Source organism: Hoplias malabaricus, chromosome 4, assembly GCF_029633855.1.
Source record: "Hoplias malabaricus isolate fHopMal1 chromosome 4, fHopMal1.hap1, whole genome shotgun sequence".
Classification (NCBI taxonomy): domain Eukaryota; kingdom Metazoa; phylum Chordata; class Actinopteri; order Characiformes; family Erythrinidae; genus Hoplias; species Hoplias malabaricus.
Window position 1 is genome coordinate 51,370,289 of NC_089803.1, and position 12,662 is coordinate 51,382,950.

General features: G+C 40.0%; 1 protein-coding gene across 1 annotated transcript; it reads right to left on the reverse strand.

The window, feature by feature from the left end:
* Positions 1–449: 449 nt before the first annotated feature.
* On the reverse strand, positions 450–3,902 carry LOC136695039 (opsin-VA-like). The gene is made up of 5 exons (XM_066668857.1): positions 3,590–3,902; positions 2,097–2,425; positions 1,630–1,875; positions 702–824; positions 450–524 (listed from the first exon to the last, which is right to left on the reverse strand). The coding sequence occupies exons 1-5, from the start codon at positions 3,900–3,902 to the stop codon at positions 450–452; spliced, it is 1,086 nt and encodes a 361-aa protein (XP_066524954.1).
* Between the last annotated feature and the right edge of the window lie 8,760 nt (positions 3,903–12,662).

Sequence of the window (12,662 nt, forward strand, 5' to 3'; positions counted from 1 at the left end):
GCCTGTTCTGAAGTAGCTGCTAATTAGCTTAAGCTCACCATGCTCAATGCCATGTGTGGGCTGGAGGGTTAAAAGACATTGTGAAGCTGTGGAATTGCATTATCAGGAGTGGTGTTTTTAATCCAGAATGTATTACCCAACATCAGTACCTGACTTCACTAAGGTTCTTGTGACAATAAATGACACCAAATACGCAGAAATGATCTAACATCTGATGTAAATTCATCCTTGGAATAACTGGTGGAGGTGTTACCGTAGCAAAGAAGGAAAGAGCTGCTCTTGATTTCAGTTTAGTTGGATGAGCATATGTCCAGGAACCTTTGGCCATATAAAGTATTTTGAAGTGTAATACATTGTAAAATTCACATCTATTTTAAAAACTTTTCTTGCCATGAAAACAAATGTTTCATTAATTTTAAATAAAGGCACTTAATCTTCATATGTTCAGTTCACGTTCTGAGATGGCACACTGTAGATGTCAGGCCAAAAAGCATGGCTAGACCTCTCATTTTGGCATGAATAACCTTCCATAAATATAAAAGTTGACAAAAATCACACTAAAATAACAGTATTTAACTTAGAAAAAAAATGGGTTCAGTTTTTAAGTTGTTTAATCCTTAAACTGTGTCAGCAATGATTTCAATGCTTCAGAACTGTGCTTGATGTTGCTGGAAGTTTTAGGTAGTGGGTTCCGGTTGTACGCTGTTCGGTGACAGATGTTTGGTGCATTCCTCCACTGCTGACACTTCACTAGTATTGTCAGACATGATGGATGAAGGGGTGTAAAAGCCACACAACACAATCTGCAGGGCACTGTCCCTGAACTGAGAGAGAGAGAGAGAGAGAGAGAGAGAGAGAGAGAGAGAGAGAGAAAGAGAGAGAGAGAAAGAGAGAGAGAGAGAGAGAGAGAGAGAGAGAAGAGAGAGAGAGAGAGAGAGAGAGAGAGAGAGAGAGAGAGAGAGAGAGAGAGAGAGAGAAACACTGTTCTGCAAATTCAGTTGTAATTTATTGGGAAGCTGTTGGTTTTCATTCCAGTTCTTTGTACAAAATCACTATTGAAAATTGTTCTGAAGGCAGTGCTGCTTTTGAGGAAAAGTGAATGTAATTTGTAACCAACCAACGGCAGGGATGAATGTGACTGTTTAGAAATATGTGTGCAATGTACATTTCTATTTTATCACTGGTATCTATTTTGTTATCCCAGTTTTTGATTATCCCAGGGTAACCTGGTGGCACAGCAGGTAGTGTCACACAGCTCCAGGGTGTTGGGGCTGTGGGTTTGAGCCCCGCTCCGGGTGACTCGGGGTTCTCCCCGTGTCCATGTGGGTTTTCTCCTGGTGCTCCGGTTTCCTCCAATGGTCCAAAAACATGTTGGTAGCTGGATTGGGGACTCAAAAGTCCATATGTGTGAGTGAATGTGTGAGTGTGTGTCACCCTGCGAGGACTAGTGCCCCCTCCATAGTGTGTTTCTGCGCTCAGTAATTCCGTGTGGGCTCTGGACCCATCACGACTCTGAACTGTCACATTCATCCCCCCCTGTTGGCGATTGCATTCATTCTTCCTGAAGGTGATGCTCCCTTCAGAACCATTTGAGTAGTGTTTTTGCACTCAGAAGCATTGAGAGCTCACCTGCTTGTTAGCCAGGAAGAAGATGATGGGGTTGTACACAGGGCTGGTCTTAGCAAAGTATGCCGGCATAGAAGCGAGGAGTGGAGATATGTGGAGCTCTGGCAGGAGGATCACAAGTATGGAGAGAACAGCATAAGGTAGCCAGCAAAGAAAGAAGGAACCAATCATGGCCGCTACCATGAACGCAGCCCGTCTGTCTTCATGCTGCCGGGACTTTCCTCCCTGACTCTCCACACTCAGGTTCAGCTGCACACACAATTACATTTACTGTTACAATTGTTTTATACCAGTTCATTTAACTGTATTACCTCTGCTCTGTTTATTCTTCTTTAGCACATCAGCTAATTAGCAAGCCTCTGAAAAGATTACATGACTATGGTAGAATTGAGAACACTAAAATATACTATATGCCGTATGTTGGGTTTGGAATATGTAAATAGAGATGAATATAGTATGTACTGTATTACCTTCCTGATAGAGATGAGTATGTGGCAGTAGCAGTAGATAATAATACCAGTGGGTAACAGGAAACAAAAGAACCAGTAAGGGATCAGGTAGCTGAAGCTGGCTAGAGTGCGCTCCTCCCAGTCCAGGGAGCAGGAGGTCTGAACTCCCTCAGGTCCATAAGAGCTCCAGCCCAGCAGAGGAGCTGCAGCCCAGAAAAGACAGTGAAGCCACACCAACAGAAGACCCCTACTGCTGCGCTGGATGGTGATCTTGAAGGTGCCCATGGGTTTGCAGACCACATTGTAGCGCTCATAGGCTAGCAGTGTTAGTGTACAGAGAGAGACAAGGCCTATAAAGAGGGGGAAAAAAGAGAAAAATTAGTGGTCGAGTTCATGATACTTTTAAACAGGAATTTTGGCGCATCAGTCCTTAAAGTGTCCTAAAGTTCAAGCCAAAAATCCCATTCATGTCAAAAAAATTCACATTTAACTTTTACTTAAATGTAATAGATGTGTAATATTTGTTTTGACTTATTATCAAACTTCAGAAAAGGGCATCGTGGTGCAACAGGTAGTGTCGCTGTCACACTGCTCCAGGGTCCTGGATTTCTGGGTCCGAGCCGCATCCGTGACTTTGAGGGGTTTGATGTGTTCTCCTCATGTCGGTGTGGGTTTCCTCCAGGTACGCAGCTTCCTCCCACAGCCCAAAAACACACACTGGTAGGTGAATTGGCTAATAAGAAGTGTCCAAAGGTGTGAATGTGTGTTCTGACCACACTCCAGCGTTCCTTCCTGCCTTGCAGTGAATTTCTTGTAAATTCATACCACCAATACATTCTGCACATTTGAATTGCCAAAAGCAAAATGAAACAAAATGTTCCCAGTAAACATTGTGCTGTTGATGCAACGTTGAAATAACATAATGACTGCCGTCTAATCAACGTATTATTAACGTTGAAAATGAAAGTTGAAAAGACGTTCAAACACAGACGTTGAAAACACGACTATTAGACGTATTTTGGACGTCCATTGACGTTATTAATTGGTCCCGAAATAAATGACTTGTTTGAAACGCATTTTGGACGTCCAATGACGTTATCAATTGGTCACCATTTTTAAGATGGATTTTGGACGTCCATTGACGTTTAAAATATGTCATTGACGGACAGACTACTTTTAGACCTATTTTGAACGTCCAGGGACGTTTCTCGTTTACTGGGTTTGGTCTGATTTTCCTTCTATGAGACGGGTGCTCACACTGCATATGAAACACAAAAACTCTCAACAATTCTTCCTATGGAAGACAGTCAAATAATTTACAGCAATGTTTCAACATCAAGCCTTTTCTGAAAAATAGTAGACGCTACTGCAGCAAAAGGGAACAAACTGCATTAATTAATATTATTATTAATTTCACAAGGTTTGTTGGATGAGCTGGTGTCTAAACATTTTTGGCCATATGATACATACTGGTCAGATGATTGCGTTAATTTGAACATCAGCCCCTCACTCACCAAAGTAATTGACAGCGAATCCCTGGAAGACGCAGAGTTCACTGCCCATGAAAAACTGACCATAATAGTTGGTAACTGTTGCAATCGCTGATCCACAGATGGTCATGAGCAGGTCTGAGATGGCCAGACTGAGGATGAGGATGTTCATGGGAAAGAAGAGTTGACGGTTCCGTAACATGACCACAATGACCAGGAAGTTATTGAAAACAGAAAATATTGTGATAAGGAACATCCAGAATGACAGAATGGCATATCCCGATGGAGGCAAGAGAGTTGGAATAGGCGAAACCTCTGCTATTGCTTCCTCTGCCATTTTCTCTTTGCTTTGTTCCATATGTGTGCTGTTTTGTTCCAGTGTAATTTCCATGTGTGCAGAAGCAGATTTCACTTTTCTTTCTTGAGGAAAATCTTCAAAGACATAAAATATGAACTCTTGCTTCTGTTGAGCAGAGCCCAAATGGATTATCCAAGAACCAATGGAAAATGAACAGTAATCTAATGACATCTGTGCAAATCCAGATTACAGATGGTGTACAGTTAAGAACCAGTGAGTATGAGACACCATTTGTCAGAAGGATTTTATGATTATCCAAGAGTCTTAAGCATGTGAAATATTAATGCTAATGGGATTATTTAATCTGACTAATTCGATGAAGCAAAAATTGTTCTCAGGGGCACAGCCAAGACGAGTATTTTGTGTCTTTTGTGTCCAACATGGCTGATAACTCCATTATATATATATATTTATGAAATAACATGACCAGTATAGTTCATTCATTCATTGTCTGTAACCCATTATCAAGTTCAGGGTTGCAGTGGGTCTGGAGCCAACCCAGAATCACTGGGCACAAGGCAGGGCACAACCTGGAGGGGGGCGCCAGTCCATCACAGGGTGACACACACCCTGTGATTTACTCACACCTATGGTCACTTTTAAGCAGCCAATCCACCATGTGAGGAAACCGAGACACCTGGAGGAAACCCGCACTCACACTGGGAGAACACACCAAACTCCTCATAAGATGGTCACGTGGTGCGGGGCTCGAACCCACAACCCCAGGTCAAATTAATGTCAAAATACACAGAATGTGCTTTTCACCTTTGTATATATGAATCTTACAAAAAGTAGAAGTAGAAGAAAGGGAGTGAAGTTGCAAGACATGCATTGGAACACATTCTGCCATTTTGTGAAGAATTTTCCCTATTTTTAAAAATTAAACATACACTCAATTACAAACACATTCAATTCTTAAAAGACTTTGAGAGATTTTCTTGTAAATATTGGATTTAATGTTGTTTACACTTTACTATACAGTGATTAATAAGCCATGCTAATCTGCTTTATATCAAGCAGCAGGTGGTGAGAATGAATAAGTGCTCAGTGGCTGTATTAAAAGTAATTAAAAAAGAATTAGGTCTGATTCATATATCAGGGCCTTCAACAAACGTGGATCCATTTTCTATATGTGTTTATATATGTGTGTGTGTGTTTGCGTCTGTCACTAGCACTTTGACAAGAAGTCCAGTGTGAAAATGATAGAGACATATTGCACGCACTGTTACCCCAAAAGAAACATCTCTATATTAGCTATATTCGTCTGCTAAATGTGCTCTACTTACACAGTTGTATGCATGGGATGCAATTTATTGTTCATAATGGCAAGCAGATTGCTGAGATTTTGCTGTTCTACCACAATGTCCAGAGTCCAGTCTGACTCCACAAAAGAGCCAGCTTTACCAGCCTGATCAGGTCATCCAAAGCACTTTTTTTATGCTGTTGCCCCAGCACAAGACACTAGCAACAGCAGACTAGTAGAATGGCAGTAAATGACTGTGATCATTTACTAAGAGTTTTACTAAGTTTTACTAAAAAGAGTTTTGCCAGACCACCATTAGCCACATAGTCAATGTTACAGAAGTGTTTCTGGCATTTCAAAAACAGAAAAGCCCAAAATACATACCCTTGTCAGTGGAAAGTGGAAGCTTTGGTGCTTCATTTCAATGTCTTTATTTACATGTGACCGCGACCCTGAACTGGATAAGCGGTTACAGACAATGAATGAATGAATGTTTACATGTGATTTTCATTATGTGATTATGTTGTACAGAAAATATAAAGGGCAGAATTAATAAATGCAGAAATGAAAAAAGGAACACAAAGATTTGTTCATAATATATAACAACAGCGTCAGTGTTTTTCTTGTTCATTTTATATAAAAAAAATACTAGATGATCTACCACCAAAGAACAAAGACGATCAAGAACATTTTGTTGATTTTAAGAATTACAATGATTTATTTATTTAAATGGGTGGCACGGTGGCACAGCAGGGAGTGTCGCAGTCCCACAGCTCCAGGGACCTGGAAGTTGTGGGTTTGAGTCCTGCTCTGGGTGACTGTCTGTGAGGAGTTGTCCGAGTGGGTTTCCTCCAGGTGCTCTGGTTTCCCGGCACAGTCCAACAACACACGTTGGTAGGTGGATTGGCGTGTCTGTAGGTGTGAGTGACTGTGTGTGTGTTGCCCTGTGAAGGACTGGCCCCACCCTCTAGGGTGTGTTCCTGCCTTGCTCCCAGTGATTCCAGGTAGCCTCTGGACCCACCGTAAACCTGAACTGGAAAGCTGTTACAGATAATGAATGAATATTTATTTAATGTAACAGGTTAAAGCATGTGAAGTTTAAGTAGCCTGTGCACAGCAATTTGCTGTTTTATAAACACGCTAATGCAATTTACAATATTTCAGGCAAAGACACACACTCACATGAAATAAGACAAACTCAGCAATTCTCCTCTCTCTGTGAGTTATAATACGTGTGTAAATGTTGCCAAGTTCTAAGCCGTCTTGCTGAGCTTGTGAACTAACCAATGCTGAGCTGAGACTCTGGCTAACACACATGGTGTTGCATCAAACACAGCCCCAGAAACACACACAAATGGAGTTTGTTCCTGTCTTACTTCTTATTATGCAGCCAAGGTTTGTGCTGAAGAACCTGTTCTCTGGATCCTGTTAGGAGCATATTTTTCTATTCTGCGAAACGCGTTCCAAATTTAGTTCACAAACTGAAATGTGAAATATGGCTGAAATAACAACAGACAGTGTAGTAGTGCTACCTTAAGTTCTCTCTGTAAAATACGGCTGAATTAACAGTTCCTACTTGCGCATGTGCATTTAAACCTTAGAAGTCAGTCAGTAAGTGGAAATGCCTTTTCTAGGCTGGCATAATTATGACTTAGAATCTAATAATTATGACTTGTCATCTCATAACTATGACACAATATCACAGAATTATGAGTTACTCTTGTAATAATTATGATATAATGTCTCATATTTATGACTTAGTAGTTATGACTTATTATCTCATAATTTTGACTCTGCAAAGTATGAGATATTTATAAGAGGTGGTGGAAATGGGCTTTCATAAAAACCTGTAATTCATGAGAAAGAAAACAAATGCAAGAATCTAACTGAATGGCAGCAGCAAAAATGACTAAACTGAAGACAGTTTCACTATACAGAGGCCTCTTGTGCAAATTTAGTTGTGTTTCTGGTAGTGGTGGTTTTAAACCTTCACAAGTGCACAGCCACAGTAACAACTGTGTAAAACACAATGCTCATTTCTCACAAATGCTCTGAAGCTGAAGTCAGCTTTTTATTTGGTGTTCTCATTCCACCTTAAATTGTGCAGCAGGAGCCAGAATGTACCTGCTGCACCTTTTAAAGGTGGCGTTCACTATTAAAAAAAAACCCCACACTTTTTAAAATAAAAGTTCTGAGGATGTTTCCTCACCATTTGCTAGCTCTCCAGTCTGTCTGCATGCTCGAAACTGGTCTAATGTGTTTAATGTCTGTGTCAGACTATATGTAAATATAGTCTGAACTAATGTAAATTAGTTAAAAAAAGAAAACGCAACATTTCTCGGTCCAGTATGCTAGGCTTTCTCTCTCTACTCACAAGAGTAAAATGCCAATTTTAAGGACTTTACACAAGGAACAGACCTCCACATATTGAAAAGCATGAATTGAGATTTTTGCTCTATTCCTGTTCCATAGGTGGATAACGTTGACTTTGCTGTAGATGGCTCTAAATGACTCTAAATTCAGGAGAGTTCTAACAGCATGAAAGAAAACACAGACCTAAAGTGCTACAAAGCTAAACAACTCAAGTAACAAATGAGTTTCTGTGGTAATTCAAAAAGTGAATAAAAACTTACAAATAGGTTCAACTTCAGCCACAAAGAAAGAGCAGTTGTTTTTTTTACTTCATACCACTCCACCTTAAACTGTCTTGATATCAGCTCAGTTCAGTTAAACAATGCTCTCCACATCACCTTCAACATGTTGTGATTATATGTTTGTATCTTTCCCTTGTAATATTGTCGAAAGTACACACTTTAAAATGATTCATTAAGAGTGTAGTGTTTTCCACCTCCATCTTGGTTTTGCATATCCTCTAAATCATGTGACTGAAAACAACTTATTCTGATCCTCCAGTGACAGCACCATAGGCTCCAGATGTGCTGCAGGATATGTGGACTGCATGACAGCTATGTAGATGCAGAGCAGTGAGTTCCCAGTGCCACTTGCAGAGTGGCAGAGGTAAAGTATATTTATTGCTACACAATTCTACAATACCTCTGCACTGCAGCCTAACCTGTGCCATGTGAGTTTTCTCAATGGTTGGTGAGGTAGTAAACCAGAAGAGAAACAGTCTAAAACCTAACACTACAGAGAAACATATTCTTAACAAAAGTTGTCAGCATAAACACTCTTCAGCAGATCTCAGTGTATTGAAACTGCTGTTGGTTTGGAGAGATCCCCAGCCATACTGGCTCCTTGGATAAGATTCTCCACCTCTGGTTAGTGTTCTGTTTCCAGAGGCACATTCCGCTATACCTCAGCAAAACAATTCCTCAAATCATATTTCCAAACACAACTTAGTGACTATTAGTAGACTATTTTCACATTGCCTACATGAATCATGGTTACACGATGCATCCAAAAATATAAGTGGTTATCTTGCTGATAATGGATCTGATATGTTTCTTTTTCCATTGGCCTTATACATTCTATGATCTATAATGACAACATGCAAGATTGTTTAGAAACAATAATTAAACGTGATTACTTGCCGACCAGGAAATATGTTGGATGAACTGTAAAATCAAGTAAGGTTTATACACCAATCGACCATAACATTATGACCACCTCCTTGTTTCTACATTCACTGTTCATTCTCTCAGCTCCAATGACTATACACGAGCACTATGTAATTCTACAATTACAGACTGGAGTCCATCTGTGGGTCTTTATACATTGTTTTCCCCCATTCACCCTGTTCTTCAATGGTCAGGACATCCACAGAAGGCCACCACAAAGCAGGTATGATTTGGGTGATGGATTTTTCTCAGCATTCAGTGGACAGTGAGTGGAAACAGTGTTTAAAAACTCCACACAACACAACATTCATTAACACATCACAGGGTGGCACGGTGGAGCAGCAGGTAGTGTCGCAGTCACACAGCTCCAGGGACCTGGAGGTTGTGGGTTCGATTCCCGCTCCAGGTGTCTGTAAGGAATTGGTGTGTTCTCCCTGTGTCTGCGTGGGTTTCCTCCGGGTGCTCTGGTTTCCTCCCACAGTCCAAAAACACAATTTGGTAGGTGGATTGACGACTCAAAAGTGTCCGTAGGTGTGAATGTGTGTGTGTCTGTGTTGCCCTGTGAAGGACTGGCGCCCCCTCCTGGGTGTATTCCTGCCTTGCGCCCAATGATTCCAGGTAGGCTCTGGACCCACCGCAACCCTGAATTGGATAAGAGTTACAGATAATGATAATAATCACCACCACACGAGTGTCACTGCTGCACTGAGAATGATCCACCTCCCAATACCTCCTCTGTGTACGGAGTGATATTACTGTCAAAAATAAACGATTATAAGGATTTAAGCATATGACTTGAATTATTACTACAACATCTAAATTATGAACATGAATTGAAAAGTGAGAAAACACTCGTTTCTGTCTTAATGTGTTTAAACTGAGAATGAGTAAATGAGACGGTTTTATTTTCGTTTCAATCCAATAATATGTACACGGACAATGCTGCCGCCACTTGTTCAATACAAGGCGTAGCAAACCACACATACACACTATATTAAATCGATTCGTCGTCTGCTGGATCCATTTTGCCTGTGAGCGACGTATTTTTGACAGTGTTTTCTCACGTTTCAATTCTTGCTCATAATCTAGAAGTCGTACCCATTCAAGTCATATGCATAAATCTTTATATTCTTATATATTTTAAGCTGTATTTCTACAGAACACACACACACACAACAGGCTTTTGTGTACAACGTAAATATTTACGCACGAATGAAGATGAGCATGTATACGCTTATTTTTGACAGAAACCATTCTCTTTACTCTGTTGTGGTCTAACCATAGAAGCACAGAGTGAAATGGGGACATAAATTATACAGAGCAAAAATGGACTATAGTGCTGTATGGTCAGCGTACCTCAGAGAATGAACAGTGAGTGCAAAAACATGGAGGTGGTCATGTTATGGTAGATCGGTGTATGCTTCACAGTGTTGAGCTGACGGCTGCAATCATTTCTTAATGCCATCAGATGTCACTGATCCCTGATGTTGGATTTAAATTCTCCAAAACTTCGAAAAATGTTCGGCATAGTCGGAAAGATGTTCCAAAAGACACTGTTTACTCGGGAACAGAACACGCAACACAAATTCACTATAGGAACTACATTTCCCATAATGCCCCAGCAGCTTTTCAAAAGTTGAGCTGCTAACGCTTTCAGTCAGAGCCAGTTCATTTTGTAATTTTAACGGAATGGACATCCGTACATGTTTAAAAGAAAATCAACCACCCAACAGACAGGTCATTATTGCTCATAGCATTATATTTTGGTTATAGCCACATATAACCTCATAACCTACCAAAATGCATAATACAATACTAAAGCAAACAGACATTACCAGCCCACAGAATGTAACAGCATGTAACCCCACTCAACAGGACTTCTCCTGAGCATGCTGATTTTAAAGACTGTCATTTATGAACTTTAGACTATTAAAAATGAGCTTCCATACCCCATGTGTTTATCAGAGTAAACATGGACGGTTTTTGGCAAGTAATGTAAAACTAAAAGGGTTACTGTTTGTTCAAGAACGTGCACAGAATGATGGCAATATTTTATTTAAAAAGCTGGTGACAGACTTCCACAGGTCAAAGTTCTCTTCATCTACCTCAAGGAACAATCATGGAAGGGACATTGAGATTTTCAGATCCTATAAGTAGGTGTCAATTGCCGATCGACGAGTTTTAGGGCCACGGCATTGAAAGGAAAAAAACAATTCAGATAATAGGCTCGGACCCGTACAATAAACTAAAGCCGTATGCATTACAGTCAGGGTCTGCACTGATGGAGTTAGTCGTCATCTCGTGTGGATGCGTTTAATACTTAATTCTGTTTACTTCACTGACTGCTTCTTTCACAATTCACTCTGTGGCGCACAGACTGTGTGTCTGTCTGAATATTATAATAAATAATAACCCAAAACAATGTTTCTCTAAATATTCTGACATTATTCTCTGAATTATACAGACATTTTTTCTCAGAATTATTCTGACATTATTCTCAGTATTATTCCAAGATTTATTTCTTTATTGAATTTTTTTTTTCCCCAATGCCGTGGCCCGAGGGGGAAAGATTATACTCAAGTACAAGTACTGTTATTCTGATTAAATTTGACTTAAATACAAGTAAAATTACTGATCTAAAAATGTACTCAAGTAAATGTAAAAATTAGTGCAACTGGAATGTACTCAGAGTAAATATTACTTAGTTATTTTTTTTAATAGTGTGGGGTCAGAAGGGTCTCTCCTGTGTAGCAGAAAATAGTACAAGGGGATATACATTTCAAACCAGTCGGTTTTAATAAAAGTAATAATTTTAGTATTATTCAGGGGGTATTCTTATCCCTAATGAGAAAGGTGCTGTGAGTATAGAACGGTTTGCTGCTTATTTGAAAGCAAACAAATTAAATGATACATCAGTACAAAAGGCAAGGGTTTCTGATTTTGCAGGATATTTGGAACATAGCATGATCTGGTATCAGATTCAGACAGCTAAGAAGGAGAGTAGGGATTTAAATGTTGTTTTCCTAGATTTAACTAATGCATTTGGCTCAGTGCCACATAAAATTATGTGGAAAGCCTTTGAATTCTGCCAGGGGTCAGATAAAGTTACTAGGCTGGTTAAAGCATACTTTGAGGATATTCAGTTTTGCTTTAGTACTGGGGAGTTTTTTACATCATGGCAGCGTTTAGAAATATGTATTAATGGCTGGATGTTCAATTTCACCATTAGCATTTACGATGGCAATGAAGGTAGTAATTAGGGCCTCTTAGTGGTTGTAGGCAGGGAAAGATTGCATGACAGTACTCTACTCCCCCCGATTAGCGCTTACATGGATGACATGATGACGCTAACGACTACTGTGCCTTGCACATGATGATTGTTGGAGAAGTTAAATGATAATCTAAGGTTGGCTGCGCTGAAAGTTAAACCAAGCAAGTCTAAAAGTCTGTCGATTGTAAAAGGAAAACTTGTGCAAGAACATTTTTGATAGAAGGAGAAATGATCCCTACAATACTGGAGAGACCAGTGAAGAGTTTAGGTAGATGGTACAGTGCAGCGCTACAGAATAAGTTGTGGAACTAAAAGCTGAACTGGGGAAGGCTGTTAATAGCATGGATAGATCGTGTTTGCCAGGGAAGTTGAAATGACGGTGTCTGCAGTTTGGCTTACTGCTTCATATTAGGTGGCCATTGACAGATTATGATGTTTCATAATGTTTAATGTTTAAGTAGCATGGCATGGTATGGGAGAGTGGTATTGTTGTTACCACTCACAAGTTTACTATGTGCAAAGGTGTGTCATGAGATGATTTTGTCAGGATCGAAAGATGCAGTGGTCAAAGCAGCAGCACCAGTCACAAAAACAGGAAGGAAGTGGGATGTGAAAATGGCCGTGCAGGTAGCCAGGAGCTCATTAAA

What these genes read in the sequence shown, in the direction of transcription:
- LOC136695039 (XM_066668857.1), bottom strand. Translation starts at nt 3,902, where the DNA reads ATGGCAGAGGAAGCAATAGCAGAGGTTTCGCCTATTCCAACTCTCTTG. An exon ending in ATTCGCTGTCAATTACTTTG is followed by an intron (nt 2,426 to 3,589) that starts GTGAGTGAGGGG and finishes CCCTCTTTATAG; the next exon opens with GCCTTGTCTCTCTCTGTACA. An exon ending in AACATCTGTCACCGAACAGC is followed by an intron (nt 525 to 701) that starts GTACAACCGGAA and finishes TATTTATGGAAG; the next exon opens with GTTATTCATGCCAAAATGAG.